This window comes from Moesziomyces antarcticus (assembly GCF_000747765.1).
Source record: "Moesziomyces antarcticus DNA, scaffold: scaffold_v10001, strain JCM 10317, whole genome shotgun sequence".
Classification (NCBI taxonomy): Eukaryota; Fungi; Basidiomycota; class Ustilaginomycetes; order Ustilaginales; family Ustilaginaceae; genus Moesziomyces; species Moesziomyces antarcticus.
The window spans coordinates 1304002-1316078 of NW_014639009.1; the positions used below are offsets into that span (position 1 = coordinate 1304002).

The following is a 12077-nucleotide window of genomic DNA, read 5'->3' on the forward strand; positions in this document are numbered from 1 at the left end:
ATGCTGTGTCGGCTGCGACAATACGACGTTCGATGGTCAGGCCAAGATGCGCATGGGGGTCTTGCTCATCTCCAAGATGACGCGCGCAAGGCCCACGGGAAAAGGTGGTGAGGGTCGCGTCGCAAGGGCGCGGTACCGAAGCGACGTGGCGCGTAGTTGTGGTGATTCGAACGAGAAATTGAATTTACGGCGACGGCCACTTTGAGAGACGGCAGATTGAGCTCGACGTGGGACAATTGCTTGCGGACACGGCAATGGGCCGTGGCAGTCCGATCGTGAGTCGAAGGCGCTCAAGCTGAAAGAGACGGATGGAGTTCGAAGCGGTAGGTGGGAGGGGATTGGAGGAGGTGGGAAAGAGGGCGACGGATAACGATGGGTGTGGACGGAAGGCAAGAATTGGCAGGCGCCTCACGCTGGCAGGAAATCCAAAATTGCACCGTCGTCGGTTCCAGCGAGGTGAGGCTCGCCAACAGGCGCAGCTGCGTCAGGAGAGGGCGGGGAGAGGCTCAAGCTACTGTACGCGCGAAATGCACAAGGCACAAGAAAATGCAGCGAGCGGGCATGGCGCTGCTGCTGTTTTGCATGTTTCCCCCTCACCTGGCTGGCTGCACGCAGGTCGGGACCGGTGTGAACGCCGACATGCCAGGGTCGCGAGAGGCGGGCGAAGAAAAGTCCAAGCTGCAGCAGCGCGTCTGCACATGCCTGCTTGCGTGTCTTCCTGCTGGGGCAAGGACTCTCCGCTCGCTTGCAAGGGTCCTGCGTGAACTTGGGCTAAAAAAAAATGCACCCTTTTTTCCCGACTTTTTGCAAAAAAAGAAAAAGGTGGCTAGAGCTCCAGTCATCTCTTTTTGGCGCGTCGCAAAGGTGACACTCTTGGCCCTGCCCTTTGCATGCTCAAAGGGAAGGTGCGATTGCCCAAGAGTCAGTCCGTAGAGGTTTTCCGGGCAGCGTCGAACGGTTGAAGAGATGATTGTCATCTTTGACCGCTGGGTGACGGTCGAGCGCATAGCTGCAGGTCCTTTCACAGGAGCATGGCGACTGGCGGCTGCTCACGCAACTCGGTGGCCAACCAGGTCAGTATTTCCTAGCTCAACGAGGCTCGACTGCGCCCCACGAGGTTTGGCTCGGGCGGGTGAGGACGTTCTTACAGGTCCACTTTCAGGTAACGCACGGCTCGATCGCCCACTCGATCATAGGCTTTGAGGCAACTTGTTGCGATTCTCTGGCTAAAATCAATCGAAAGTACTGTGTCTGGCTGAAAAGGTACAGTACTACCAATCGGGAAGTTTGTAGTCGAAACTAGCGAAGGATGGGCTAGCATCAATCTTATCTCTTCGATACGCCGACGGGCATACCGAGGATACTTCCATTGCTTCCTGTCTACGATCCCTGCTTCCCAGCTCACCATCGACGGCACCGCCGACGCATCGACCTTAACTTTTGCGGAAGCGATCGGTCCGAGCAGGCCCTAGCACGCTGCGTTGGAACCTTCCATTTGCCGCCCCAAAGCGATTCACATGCTGACAATCTGCCGGGCGCACCGCATCGATACACTCTCTCCGACGGAACTCATCTATCAGATTCAAGTCCATCCTCATCCATACACGTCACTGCCGTGAGCGACGCTCGCCCTCCAGAGGCAAACAAGAAAGCAAATTTGGATGATTGCAGGTGTGACTCAGTCCGGCTCTGCTTTGAATGTTATGCCCCGCATCAAGCAACGCCTGCCGATTGCTGCGCATTGCTGATGCTGCCGTAGCTGCCCGGGCCGACGCCGAATCTTCGCTGAAACTGGATGAGCTCGCGTGTAAGCTCCTCCATGAGTCGCATGCTGAGTGGCAGCGGTTGCTGGTTGCCCAGTGTGGCTGCAGTCGTCTTCTTGCTCCCCTCGCCGTCCACAACCTGCTCCGGAGCCGAATCTGCGCGCGTATCCCCGGCTTTCTTGGCGCCGTTCTGCATGGCCTCGGCTTCCATTTCGGCCTCAGCCTCCATCTCCTCGACATACGGCGGCACGATGCCAAGCAGCTTCATGCGCTTCTCTCGCTCCACCGCCTCGATCTGGCTCCGCGTCACATACTCGCCAATGTTGCGCACTCGCTTGCGCATCTCGCCCAGCGTCATGCGACGGCTCGGGAAGCGCACCTTGGTGGAAGACTCGATCGACGAAAGAACGTGGAACGGCGTCGGCACCGATCCTGACGCTGGCGGCGAAGGCACGGAGCTGCCCGAGCCGCTCGACGAGCCCTTCTTGTCCATCGCACCTCCTCCGTTGCCTGCTTCCTCGCCCGAAGCGAATCCGGACGTCTTGCCGGATCCATTGCGATGTCCCGGGCCAGGAAGCAGGTAGGCGAGGTGCGTGAGGTGGTCGGGTAGACCCCACTGCACCGTTGAGCCCGCCCCGCGAGCCGAAGCGCCCGACGACTCGCCGGGAGCGGGTGTGCCGAGTTGACTGGCATTCTCGCGCGCCGCGGCACGACGCGAGTGTTCCGCTCGGCCCTTGCTCGGACTCGGGCTCGGCGAGTGCGATGTGAGGTTCGAGGTCGAGCTCGAGCCTGCCTTTTGACCGTTGGCAGATGGAGCCGCGTTCCTGTCTTTGTTGCGGTAGGTATATTGGTTCGGGTGACGTGGCTTCGACGAGGCGGCCTCAGCAGTGACGGAGGCTTCTCGCACCGTGTACTGGTTGTTGCCCTTCTTCTTCTTGCTCTTGTCCCGTGATGCTGAGGTCGACACCTCCGCGGCGGCAGCCTCATCTTCCTCCATGTCGGCGTCTCCGTGGTGGTCAGCGTCACTGGCGCTCATGCGTCGTCGCTTGGAGTCCGCGGATGCGGATGCCGGGTCGATGCCGCCCGCACCTGCCTCGGGTGTCTCTGCTGAGCTTTCGTTCGGGTCGTCCGGAAGTCCACGCTTGCGCTTCTTGCCACCTTTGCGGTCATCCACGCCATCCCAGACTTCGCCGTCGGCGAGCAGACCGGGAGGGATCGGTTCCCATCCGCCGTAGGCCGAATCGCGACTGTTCATGGTGCTACGTCTCTTGGGGCTCTTGGGTTGCTCCTTGGAATTGTCGTTTCGCGAGTGGGCTCCACCCTTGCGGTCGCGAGAGTTGTAGGCAGCCGCGGCTGCGGCGGCTTCGGCAGCCTGCGTCCTGCGTGCGTTCTCCTGCGCCAACAGCGCGATGGCGTCCTTGGCCTCCTTGAGCTCGCGAGCAGAGTATTTGGCGCCGCCCTTGCCGTTGCTCTTCTTGGCGGCCTTGGGCAGGAGGCCGAGCGAGCGCAAGAGGGGGATGTGCAGCTCGGGTCGGCACTGCTCGCAGAAGTAGACGTCGGGGCAGTCCTCCTCGACCTGCATGCCCATACACACGCAGTGCTGCCAGCACTTGCACGTCTCGCACTGGATCATGAGCCCGACGTTCTCGTCTGCACTGCCGCACACACAGCGAGTGACGCCTTCGTCGCCGCCTTCCTCGCCCTCGAGGTCGGCCTCGTCGGCGTTGCCGTAATCGGCTTCGCCTTCGTCGGGCTGCACGTCGTGGCCGTCGATCTCGGCTGCTTCTTGTGTTGTTTCGGGCTGACCTTCGAGACCAGATCCGTTGTCCGCCTCGACCTTGGCATCGGCGGCGCCTTCCTCCAGCTGCATGGCTTCTTGCGGCACGGCGGAAGCATCAGCTGCCTTCTGATCGTCGTCCGCGGCGCCGACGGCGTCTGCGCTGGCTTGAGCGTCTTGATTGACGGCGGTAGCATCGTTGATGTCATCTGCCTCGGCTGAGTCGGTTGGGATGCCTTGCAGTGAAGATGCATCTGTTTCAGGTTCAGGTTTGGGGACGCGCGCCTTCGGGTCGGGCGATGCGCCTGGGCCACGCCGAGAGCGGCGTGGGCCGAGCGCGTCTTCTGCACCGTCACCAAAGGAGCCAAGGCCAAGTTGAGCGAGCTCTTTGCTGGCTGGGGCGCCTTTGGCGTGGGCAGTGTCTCGACCGTTGGAACCGGTGCTCGTAGATTCTTCCTCCTTCTCGTTTGCGGAAGACGCGGATGCTTGCTCCTGGACTCCGTTCATGTCCGCATCCGCAGCAGCCTCAGCGCCACCGCCTTGCTGAGCTTCTGCGTCGGTGCTGGCATCCGCGGAGCCAGATGGATCGGCGTTCTCGGGTTTGGTGGAGTCGAGCTCGTCGCTGCTGCGCTTCGAGCCATTGGACTTGCCGCGTGAGTTCCTGCCGCCCTTCTTGGACTTGCTGGATGATTTCTTGAAGGGTGACGATGCGACAGCCTTGTCGTCGGATCCAGACGATTCGCGCGAGGCGGCATCGTCGTGGGCGGTTTCGGCGGAAGGTTGGGCTGTCGAGTCTTCTTGCTCGGCGGCTTCTGTCTGTTCAGCGGAGCCCTCTGCACTCGCAGCTGGAGCTTCTGTCTCCTCTGCCTTGAGATTGGTGGCTGCCTCGCTAGTCTCGAGCTGAGACGAATCAGCTGTAGCTGCCTCTGAGGCTTTTGCGTCCGTCTCTGACGAGCCAGACTTGCTGTGCCTTCCCGCCATGATGATGTGCTAGGGGAAACCGAGTTGGAGGAAAGCGGGCCGGGCTGGATGAGCTGCCGCGAAGTGGCGTGGATGGGAGGATAGCGCCGGCTTCAGAAGGGTCGAGCAATGCGGACTGGGCTGAAGTGGGACTGCGCGACCAGACCGGAGGGTCGGAGAGAAGGAGCAGGCTGGATGGAGAGAGTGGGAGGAGCGGAGCGCAAGAAGTTCTCCGTGTAGGGACGCCTAGGCCCTAGCAGTGGACGCTCGTTATCGGTGCTGGGATGGTATGGAGCCTGGTCGAGGGAATGCTGGTGGAGGCAGCGAGCGCTGGGATGGACGCGGCGGCTGCGGATAACGGAACCGGAACCGGAGCTCGACGACGGATTGTCATGCAAGTGCGCTGCGGTGAGTCCGGAAGAGGTCGATGAGCATGGTGGAGAGGAGCGAGGTGGCAGGCGCAGCAATTCGGGAGCTTTGCAGGAGGATGCGAGCGAGCGGCAATCGGATCCTGGGCAAGGGCGAGCGAGGGCGAGGGCGAGATGCGACTCGTGCAGCGTTGCTCAGCGGGATTTCCAGCCAGGGCGCCGCTGTCGAGCAGTTGGCTCGCCCACCGCGACTCGGTTTTGAACACTCAAAAATCCGATTCCGCATCAATCCAGCAGCCCGGCCAGCCGCGCCGCGGGTGCGCTGGAGAAGCTCGACTTCGCGTCGGTGGTGGTCTGTGACCGTCTGCACGCCGCAGACTGCGATTTTGCCAGGCTCACCTCGGAATCGAGCGGGCATGTTCGCGTCACAATGTGGTTGCCGGTCTAACACTCAACTTCCTCGCTAAAAAGATCGCCTTGCATCTTCGCTCGACTGCGACAGGGTCTTGGACACACTCCATGCACCAGAGTGATGATGATATCGAACAAAAAGAGTTGCAGAATAAAGACAAGATCGGAGACGAAAAGGCGGGACGAATCACTCCTTCCAGGCGCCCTTGTCGAGACGGGCGATGGTGTCGAAGTAGACCGAGGCCTGGAAGGCAAGCGCCTGGTCGCTGCCCACCTGTCGGCGTGTGAACTCGGCTTCCTCGTGGCCGATGACAATAGGCTATCATTCGCGAGAGGAGAAGTGGAAAGAGCCAAGGAACGTTCCAGGTCAGTCGCATGTTTTCAAGTCGGCAAGTTGGCGTGAATCGGGGGCAGAATGGACATACCTTGGTGCCTCGGGCCGCGGCGGCGGGTTCCGAAAGAAGCATCACCTGGCAGTGCTTCTCGAGCATGATGCTGTGGTGGTGACAAGACGCATATCAGAAGTCAGCAGCGGAATTGTGCTTCTAGCTAGTCTTTGATGGAAACTCACAAGTAGCCGACGGCCGCTTCGATCGAGGTACCAGCCGAGAGGATGCCGTGGTTCTGGAGTACGAGCGCGCGGTTCTTGTCGCCGAGCGCCTTGGCAATGTTGTTGCCCTCCTCGTCGGCAAGCACGACGCCGCCAAAGTTCTCGTAGAGCGCGCACTGTTTGTAGAAGGCGCAGCTGTCCTGCGTCGTGATCTCGACTTCAAAGATTGAAACGATTGCACACGTCAGCCTCTTTTCCTCTCGCATGCTTTTGCAGTGCGCTCGAAAGCTTGATGTGAAACACTTACTGTTCCTGCCAAGGGTAGAGAAGGCCTTGCCGTACATCGAGTGCGAATGACAAGCGGCGTCAAGGTCGGGGCGAGCAGTATGGATGGCGTGGTGGATGGCAAAAGCAGCCTGGTTGTAGATCATCCTCTCGGGACGACCGCCATCGACGATGCTGCCGTCGGGACCGATGAGCAGCAGGTCAGAGACGGTCATGAATCGGAACGGAACGCCGAAGGGGTTGACCCAGAAGTGGTCCTTGAGGATGGGGTCTCGGAACGTCAAGTGGCCGGCGACGCCCTCCTCGAAGCCGAGGTGGCCGAATACACGGAAGGCTTGAGCGAGCCTCTCCTTGCGACCCTGGCGCTCGGCCTCGAGCGAGTCGTAGGTGGTAGGCTGGCAGATCGAGAGGAACGATACGACTTAGTAGATGCTCTCCATGCGGCAGGTTGCTGGCCACGAAGGGATGTTGGTGCTCACCTTGGGGAATTTGAACTTGGGTGCGCCCTTCTGCACCTCCTTAGCGCCGGTCTGGGAGGCTGGGACGTTGTCGGTGGCAGTAGGCGGAGACATGGGTGCGAATCTGCTGCAATGGCTGGCTGAAGGATCAATTGGATGGGGAAACGACGAAAGAGTGCACGGTATCAAGCGGCAAGTATAAGTAGGGAGTGACGGTGGGGAGACGGGGCGGTGGAAGAATCGAGCCCTAAATGAGCCGGGTTATACAGGTAAGTGAGGGCTGCAGCAGGCGGCATCTGATGTGGCGACTCTGACGGCAGTTGCCGTTGCAGCCAGGACTACATTTGTCTCCAGGGTCCCACGCTGCACGCCGTGCAAGATGCACAGTGCACCAGCCGACCCAATGCCCTGGCGTGCATTGTCGCTCCAGGCTCTCTCTCGAGGCCCGGTAAGCGGTGGACCGAGGCTCCGGCAACGCCGCACAGCGCGCGGCTAGCTTGGCTCTGGCAGACACGCCACAACGCTCGGCTTTTCCGAAAGCGACCCGACACTCGGACGGCAGCAGCCTTTCGGTGATAGGCGTGGGGGCTGTCGAAATGCGGGGAAGCTCACTCGCCTTCCCACCGCTCCCACATCCCAGTCGCCCTGCCGCTTTTCCCACACGGTTGCCAGGTGAGCGCTGCTCGATTAATATTTGAATGAATTTCGCCAAATCGACTTGCCGTGTGGCTGTTTGGCTTGGCTCTTGAGCATATTAACAAAAAGTTCCGAAGCGAGGTAGGAAACCTAACATCGGAAGGGCCCGCGAGCCTTTTTAGGCCGTTCAAGACCCCGACCCGCAGAGGGTTCTGTGACTGTGCGGCTAGCCGGGACTCGGCACTCGATCAACTTTCGGCGCTGAGCCATGGTTGCGTGGCTTCATACAACCCTCCACCCGGACTGCAAAGAGCTGACGTTGTTTGAACCCACCCTTGGCGGCCTCCTCATATCAACAGCCGCTCGCGACAACATGCCTCTCGTGATCCCTGACGCAACGCAGGTCCCCACCGTGGTCGGCGACTACTCGAGCGTCACCACCGAGGCGCTCCGTGGCCTCAATGCCGAGACGCTCGTGCACGAAATCAAGCGTCTCCAAGACAGCGTCACACGGCTCGAGGACTCGAATCGCCAGATCGAGCAGTTCGTCCAAGAGACGGCAGACGAGCTCGACGACCACGACAAGGCCGAGATGCGCAACGCCTGCACCGACAACGACGCCACTATTTCCAAGCAGAACGGCGTCGTGGAAAAGCTCTTCGACGTGCTCGAAGAGAAGACAGGACAGCAGGACGTGCAGAGCCACTACGGTGTCTCTCGACCCGCAAGCGCACCAGAAGGATCGTCGGACGCGGTACCAATGCAGGAAGATGCCGGCGGCGTCTTTCTGTAGGCATAGCCTGCACACCAGGCATCCCGTCATCTCGCTCTTCGCTGCGAAGCGTTCGATTCACACAATCACGCCAAACGCGTCCGTTCAGATCAAGCGCAGCTTTCGTTACGGTAAGCAGTAGCCATGAGATCACGCCCACTCGCCAGACAAGGGCTCGACTTTCACATCCTGGCCGGACAGCTTGAGCTCCTTCAGAACCGCCTCGTCCGAGAGTCTCTCCTGGTCGCGCTCAGCCAGATCGGCAAGTGCGCGATTCTGCTCGTCGCCGAGACCCTGGAGTCCTTCCTTCTCCTGCTTCTCCCTCTTGATCAACAGCAACTCCACGCCCTGGCGATCGAGCAGCGAAGGCTGCTCCGGACGTGCATAGCGGTTGCCTTTGCTCTTGACGTCTCCGCCAAAGTTCTCCTCCAGCTCCCCCTTGGTCAACTTGGCCCTCTTGTCCTCAGGCAGTCCGGCTGCGAGCGCATCAGGTCCGGTAGGTGCCAACGTCGGGTTGCGCATCTGCACAAGAATCGACGACGAGGGATGCAGACCGAGCTCTTTCTGCACCGCACCAAACTCGTTGCTACTCGGATGCGAGATGTCATAGGTCAGCCGGACCTCTCGAGACGACGCTGGATCGGTCGTCTTGATGCTCAGCGCGTAATGGCCACGACCTGCGGGTCTGGCGGCTGGCTTGACGCGGTCTCCTCGCGTCTTGGTCGTATAGCGCTCCTCTCCCATGCCTTGAGCGAGGTTGTTCAGGTCGGCGCCAATGTCTGCGACCGTGGCCCAGATGGCTTCGCTATGTCGACCTCCGATGCCGCCCGGCTCGCTGCCGCTAGCGATCGCTGCTTCGGGACTGGGCATACGCTTCTTTCCCAGCGAGATCAGGCGGTACGTCGTCGGGTTCGGCGGTTCCCGCTTGTCACCCTCTTCGTTTTCCTTCTTCTCGGCGCTTGAGGCCGGTGCTGTGTCCGACTCACTTGCTCGGGGCACGAGCACCATAAAGGTGCTCTGCACCTCGTCGAGTGACTCTGCACTGGCTGTTTCGGCCTTGTCTGCCGCGACCACTTTGGGTCGATACAGCCAGTAGATGCTGTAACAGCCATGCCATTGTAATGCAACACGATTGAGAATGGTAGCAGATGGTCAATTGAGAGTCGCATTGCCAAGCCTGAGTCGAGCATACGTACAAGCCTTTCTCGGTAACGTGCCAAGGCACTTCGCTGGGAGCATCTGCGTCATTTTCGTTGTTGCCGGTCTCGTGCGTTTCGATGTCGTCGCCCTTGAGCTTCTTATCCGCGCCGCTCTGGCCAGACGGAGGCTGTTCGCTGCTCGAGCCTCCATCGGATTTGCGGCGGCTCTTGCTGCTTCCATTCTGATCAGTCTCGGAGTCGGCAGCTTTACGCTTCGAAGGAGGCTTGGGTTGCTCCTTCCCTCCTGCGCCTCCATTGCTTCTAGTCTGCGGCATGTTGCGATATTTTCACCGGCTCCGACGGGCAAGAATGCACAGAATCAAGTCGGTCAAGGACGCAGATGGTGGAAGAGCAGAATGCTCTCGACCCGTTTCGAAGGTGGAGTGCGCAAAGGGCGCGTCCAAGAGCTGAGCTCAGACTCCGGGTCCTGCTGGGGCCGCAATGAATCATCAACTCCGTCGCTGGGAAATTTCCGGGGGTGGAGGTGGAGCATTGCGCGTAATAATACCGCAGTCCCGCGCTGTCAAACTCGGCGCGGGTAGCGTCCACAAGGTCAGCCTCGTTAGCGAAATTCCGTAGCCACACCCAGGGTCCGCAGCGTGCGCTGAAAGATCTAGCGGATCGCTGAATCACTTCAGGGATCACTCATCGCCATCTGTCATGCCGCCCAAGAGGCTTCCATGCAGATCGTCTCGGCGCCGAGACGCTTGGCACCGCACCGGTCAAGTGTACAATGCGGACTTTCGCGCAGCCGCTAGCAAGTCGGCCAACAGGTGATACCGCGTCACATCCATCGTGTGGAAGACTGCAAAGTGAGTAATGCCACGCTCGGCAGGGTGATCTTCGATCCATGCTATGCTGACATGGCTTTGACGCGGCTTGCCGCGCTAGTGTCTGCATGTGGTAGGCTGGCTTGCCGGACGTTCTACGTACGGTCATCCCTGAGTCATTAGTGCCGTGTGTGCCGAGAGTCTTTGCATAGTCTCTACGGACCCTTCGTGGCACTAACCGAGGTGGAGAGACCCTTTCGGGGAACGCTGGCCAGTCGAAAGCTGGTCATGCATAGCGAGCTCGAGGACCGCTCCGACGGACGAGAGCGGAGACACCGCGATCGGCGAGAATCGTCATCCGCCGGCAGATCTTCGCGAAGCACAGCCTACAGGAGCAAGGTTGGACCAAGAGTGGCCCTGGCTTGGCCATGACCGAGTAGGACAGAGCTATCTCCCGAAGTGTGGGTGATAGCTTGATTGGTCGGTCCTTCTGCCAGATAGGAATGGACGGACGCCTATAAGTAGCGCTGAAACTCCGTCTGCAATGCCACTTCTTCACCAGTACTCTCCCACCCCCGACCAGCACCTTTCAAGATGCTGACACTCACCAAACTTTCGACGCTTCTGCAGATCGCCCTCGGGTGCGCCTCTCTCCTCGATGTTGCGTCGGCTGCACCTAGCATGATGAGCAGGAAGCAGGGCGGTCCTGTGACTTCTGCTGAGCTGGGCGCCGGCGCCGACCCTAGTAAGGCGGGCAAGAATATCTCGTCGAGCTACCAACCAGCTTCTTCGCTGGCTGTCAAGGACCCCTCGTATCAGGTGATCTCTGACTTTGACTTTCAGTCGATCGCTCTGGCTCTGCACCAGGAGTACATTGAGCTCGACCTCTTCAACTACGGCCTGGTCAAGTTTTCGGACGCCGACTACGATGCTCACGGCCTCGATGCCGAGGATCGCCATCTGATCCGACACATGGCTCAGCAGGAGATCGGACATGCCGTGGCGCTGTCCAACATGCTGGGAGCCAAGGCGCCCAAGCAGTGCACCTATCGCTACGACTTCCAGACGGTGCCCGAGTTCGTCGACTTTTGCCAGAGGCTCACCAAGTGGGGCGAGTCGGGCGTGTACGGATTCCTGAATCTGCTCGACAATCGGGCTAGCGCTCAGATTCTCCTTCAGTCGATCACGACCGAGGCGAGACAGCAGTACACGTTTCGCCAGTTTGAGGGACTCTTCCCTATGCCCGAGTGGTTCGAGACGGGCCTGCCGCAGTCGTGGGCTTGGACGCTGCTGAGCCCGTGGATCGTTTCGTGTCCCGAGGAGAATCAGCCGCTGGCCTGGGACATCTACCCTGCGCTCAAGTGGTTGAACGAGCCGGATGCGATCGCTGCCGGCAAGGCGGCCGGCGGACCGTCGATCAGTAACAACGTGACGGCGCTGACGCACGCAGGCCAAGAGAATCTGTTTTCTTGGGACGAGCCTGGCAAGATCCAGGGACCGTACAGGCAGAAGACCAGGACGTACACGTCGGGCACGCCCAAGTTCGCCGCCTACGTCTCGCAGTTCAACGTGTCCTACACGGAACTGTACGACGTGGACATGAATGCACGCACGGCAAAGGCCAGGCAGCCTGGTGGTACTGTCTACCCCCAGGGACCGAGTCTGGTCAACAGCACCGTCTTTGTTGCGCTGACGGACACCGACACGTTCTACACTCCCGCCAATCTGTCTTTGATCAACAAGCATGTGGTCGCTGGTCCCGCCATCTACCAGGCTGGTTGAATGGACTCAGTGTATTCGCTCAGTAGTCTCTCCCGAAGGAATGTCGAAGAGCGGCTCAGAGACATTGACTGCAAGGCGCTAGTCGGTGGCTGTAGGCATGAGGACGAGTGTGGGCTGCAAGTTCTGCATTACATCGTGAGAGTGTCGTCATGCGTGTCGTTGGCAGAACACAAGATGATCGTGCCACTGCGACGGCAAATGTTGCCAGTCTTGCTGCGAGAGTTGCATTGAATCCCCTGCCCTCCCCTTGTACTGTATAGTACTTACTGTAGGCTGAAATGAAAGTGCTCTCGAAAGCCATAACTTACCGAGAGTCGGTGCGAAATTCTCATGGTAGCGACAACTC

At 59.9% G+C, this 12077-nt stretch overlaps 6 protein-coding genes across 6 annotated transcripts; 2 read left to right on the forward strand and 4 right to left on the reverse strand.

The window, feature by feature from the left end:
- Nucleotides 1-1713: 1713 nt before the first annotated feature.
- On the reverse strand, nucleotides 1714-4521 carry PAN0_001d0465 (uncharacterized protein; the record flags this gene model as incomplete). The annotated part of the gene is made up of 1 exon (XM_014804081.1): nucleotides 1714-4521. One exon carries the CDS (start codon nucleotides 4519-4521, stop codon nucleotides 1714-1716), a length of 2808 nt encoding a protein of 935 aa, XP_014659567.1.
- A 92-nt stretch (nucleotides 4522-4613) lies between these two features.
- On the reverse strand, nucleotides 4614-5286 carry PAN0_001d0466 (uncharacterized protein; the record flags this gene model as incomplete). The annotated part of the gene is made up of 2 exons (XM_014804082.1): nucleotides 4614-5011; nucleotides 5268-5286. The coding sequence occupies 2 exons, from the start codon at nucleotides 5284-5286 to the stop codon at nucleotides 4614-4616; spliced, it is 417 nt and encodes a 138-aa protein (XP_014659568.1).
- Nucleotides 5287-5466: 180 nt separating this feature from the next.
- PAN0_001d0467 (class II aldolase/adducin domain containing protein) lies at nucleotides 5467-6686 on the reverse strand (the record flags this gene model as incomplete). Its single annotated transcript, XM_014804083.1, has 5 exons — nucleotides 5467-5598; nucleotides 5705-5774; nucleotides 5851-6046; nucleotides 6137-6509; nucleotides 6594-6686. The coding sequence occupies 5 exons, from the start codon at nucleotides 6684-6686 to the stop codon at nucleotides 5467-5469; spliced, it is 864 nt and encodes a 287-aa protein (XP_014659569.1).
- A 790-nt stretch (nucleotides 6687-7476) lies between these two features.
- PAN0_001c0468 (uncharacterized protein) lies at nucleotides 7477-8001 on the forward strand (the record flags this gene model as incomplete). Its single annotated transcript, XM_014804084.1, has 1 exon — nucleotides 7477-8001. The coding sequence occupies one exon, from the start codon at nucleotides 7477-7479 to the stop codon at nucleotides 7999-8001; it is 525 nt and encodes a 174-aa protein (XP_014659570.1).
- A 129-nt stretch (nucleotides 8002-8130) lies between these two features.
- On the reverse strand, nucleotides 8131-9454 carry PAN0_001d0469 (uncharacterized protein; the record flags this gene model as incomplete). Its single annotated transcript, XM_014804085.1, has 2 exons — nucleotides 8131-9079; nucleotides 9177-9454. 2 exons carry the CDS (start codon nucleotides 9452-9454, stop codon nucleotides 8131-8133), a joined length of 1227 nt encoding a protein of 408 aa, XP_014659571.1.
- Nucleotides 9455-10543: 1089 nt separating this feature from the next.
- PAN0_001c0470 (stress response protein) lies at nucleotides 10544-11731 on the forward strand (the record flags this gene model as incomplete). Its single annotated transcript, XM_014804086.1, has 1 exon — nucleotides 10544-11731. One exon carries the CDS (start codon nucleotides 10544-10546, stop codon nucleotides 11729-11731), a length of 1188 nt encoding a protein of 395 aa, XP_014659572.1.
- Nucleotides 11732-12077: the final 346 nt, after the last annotated feature.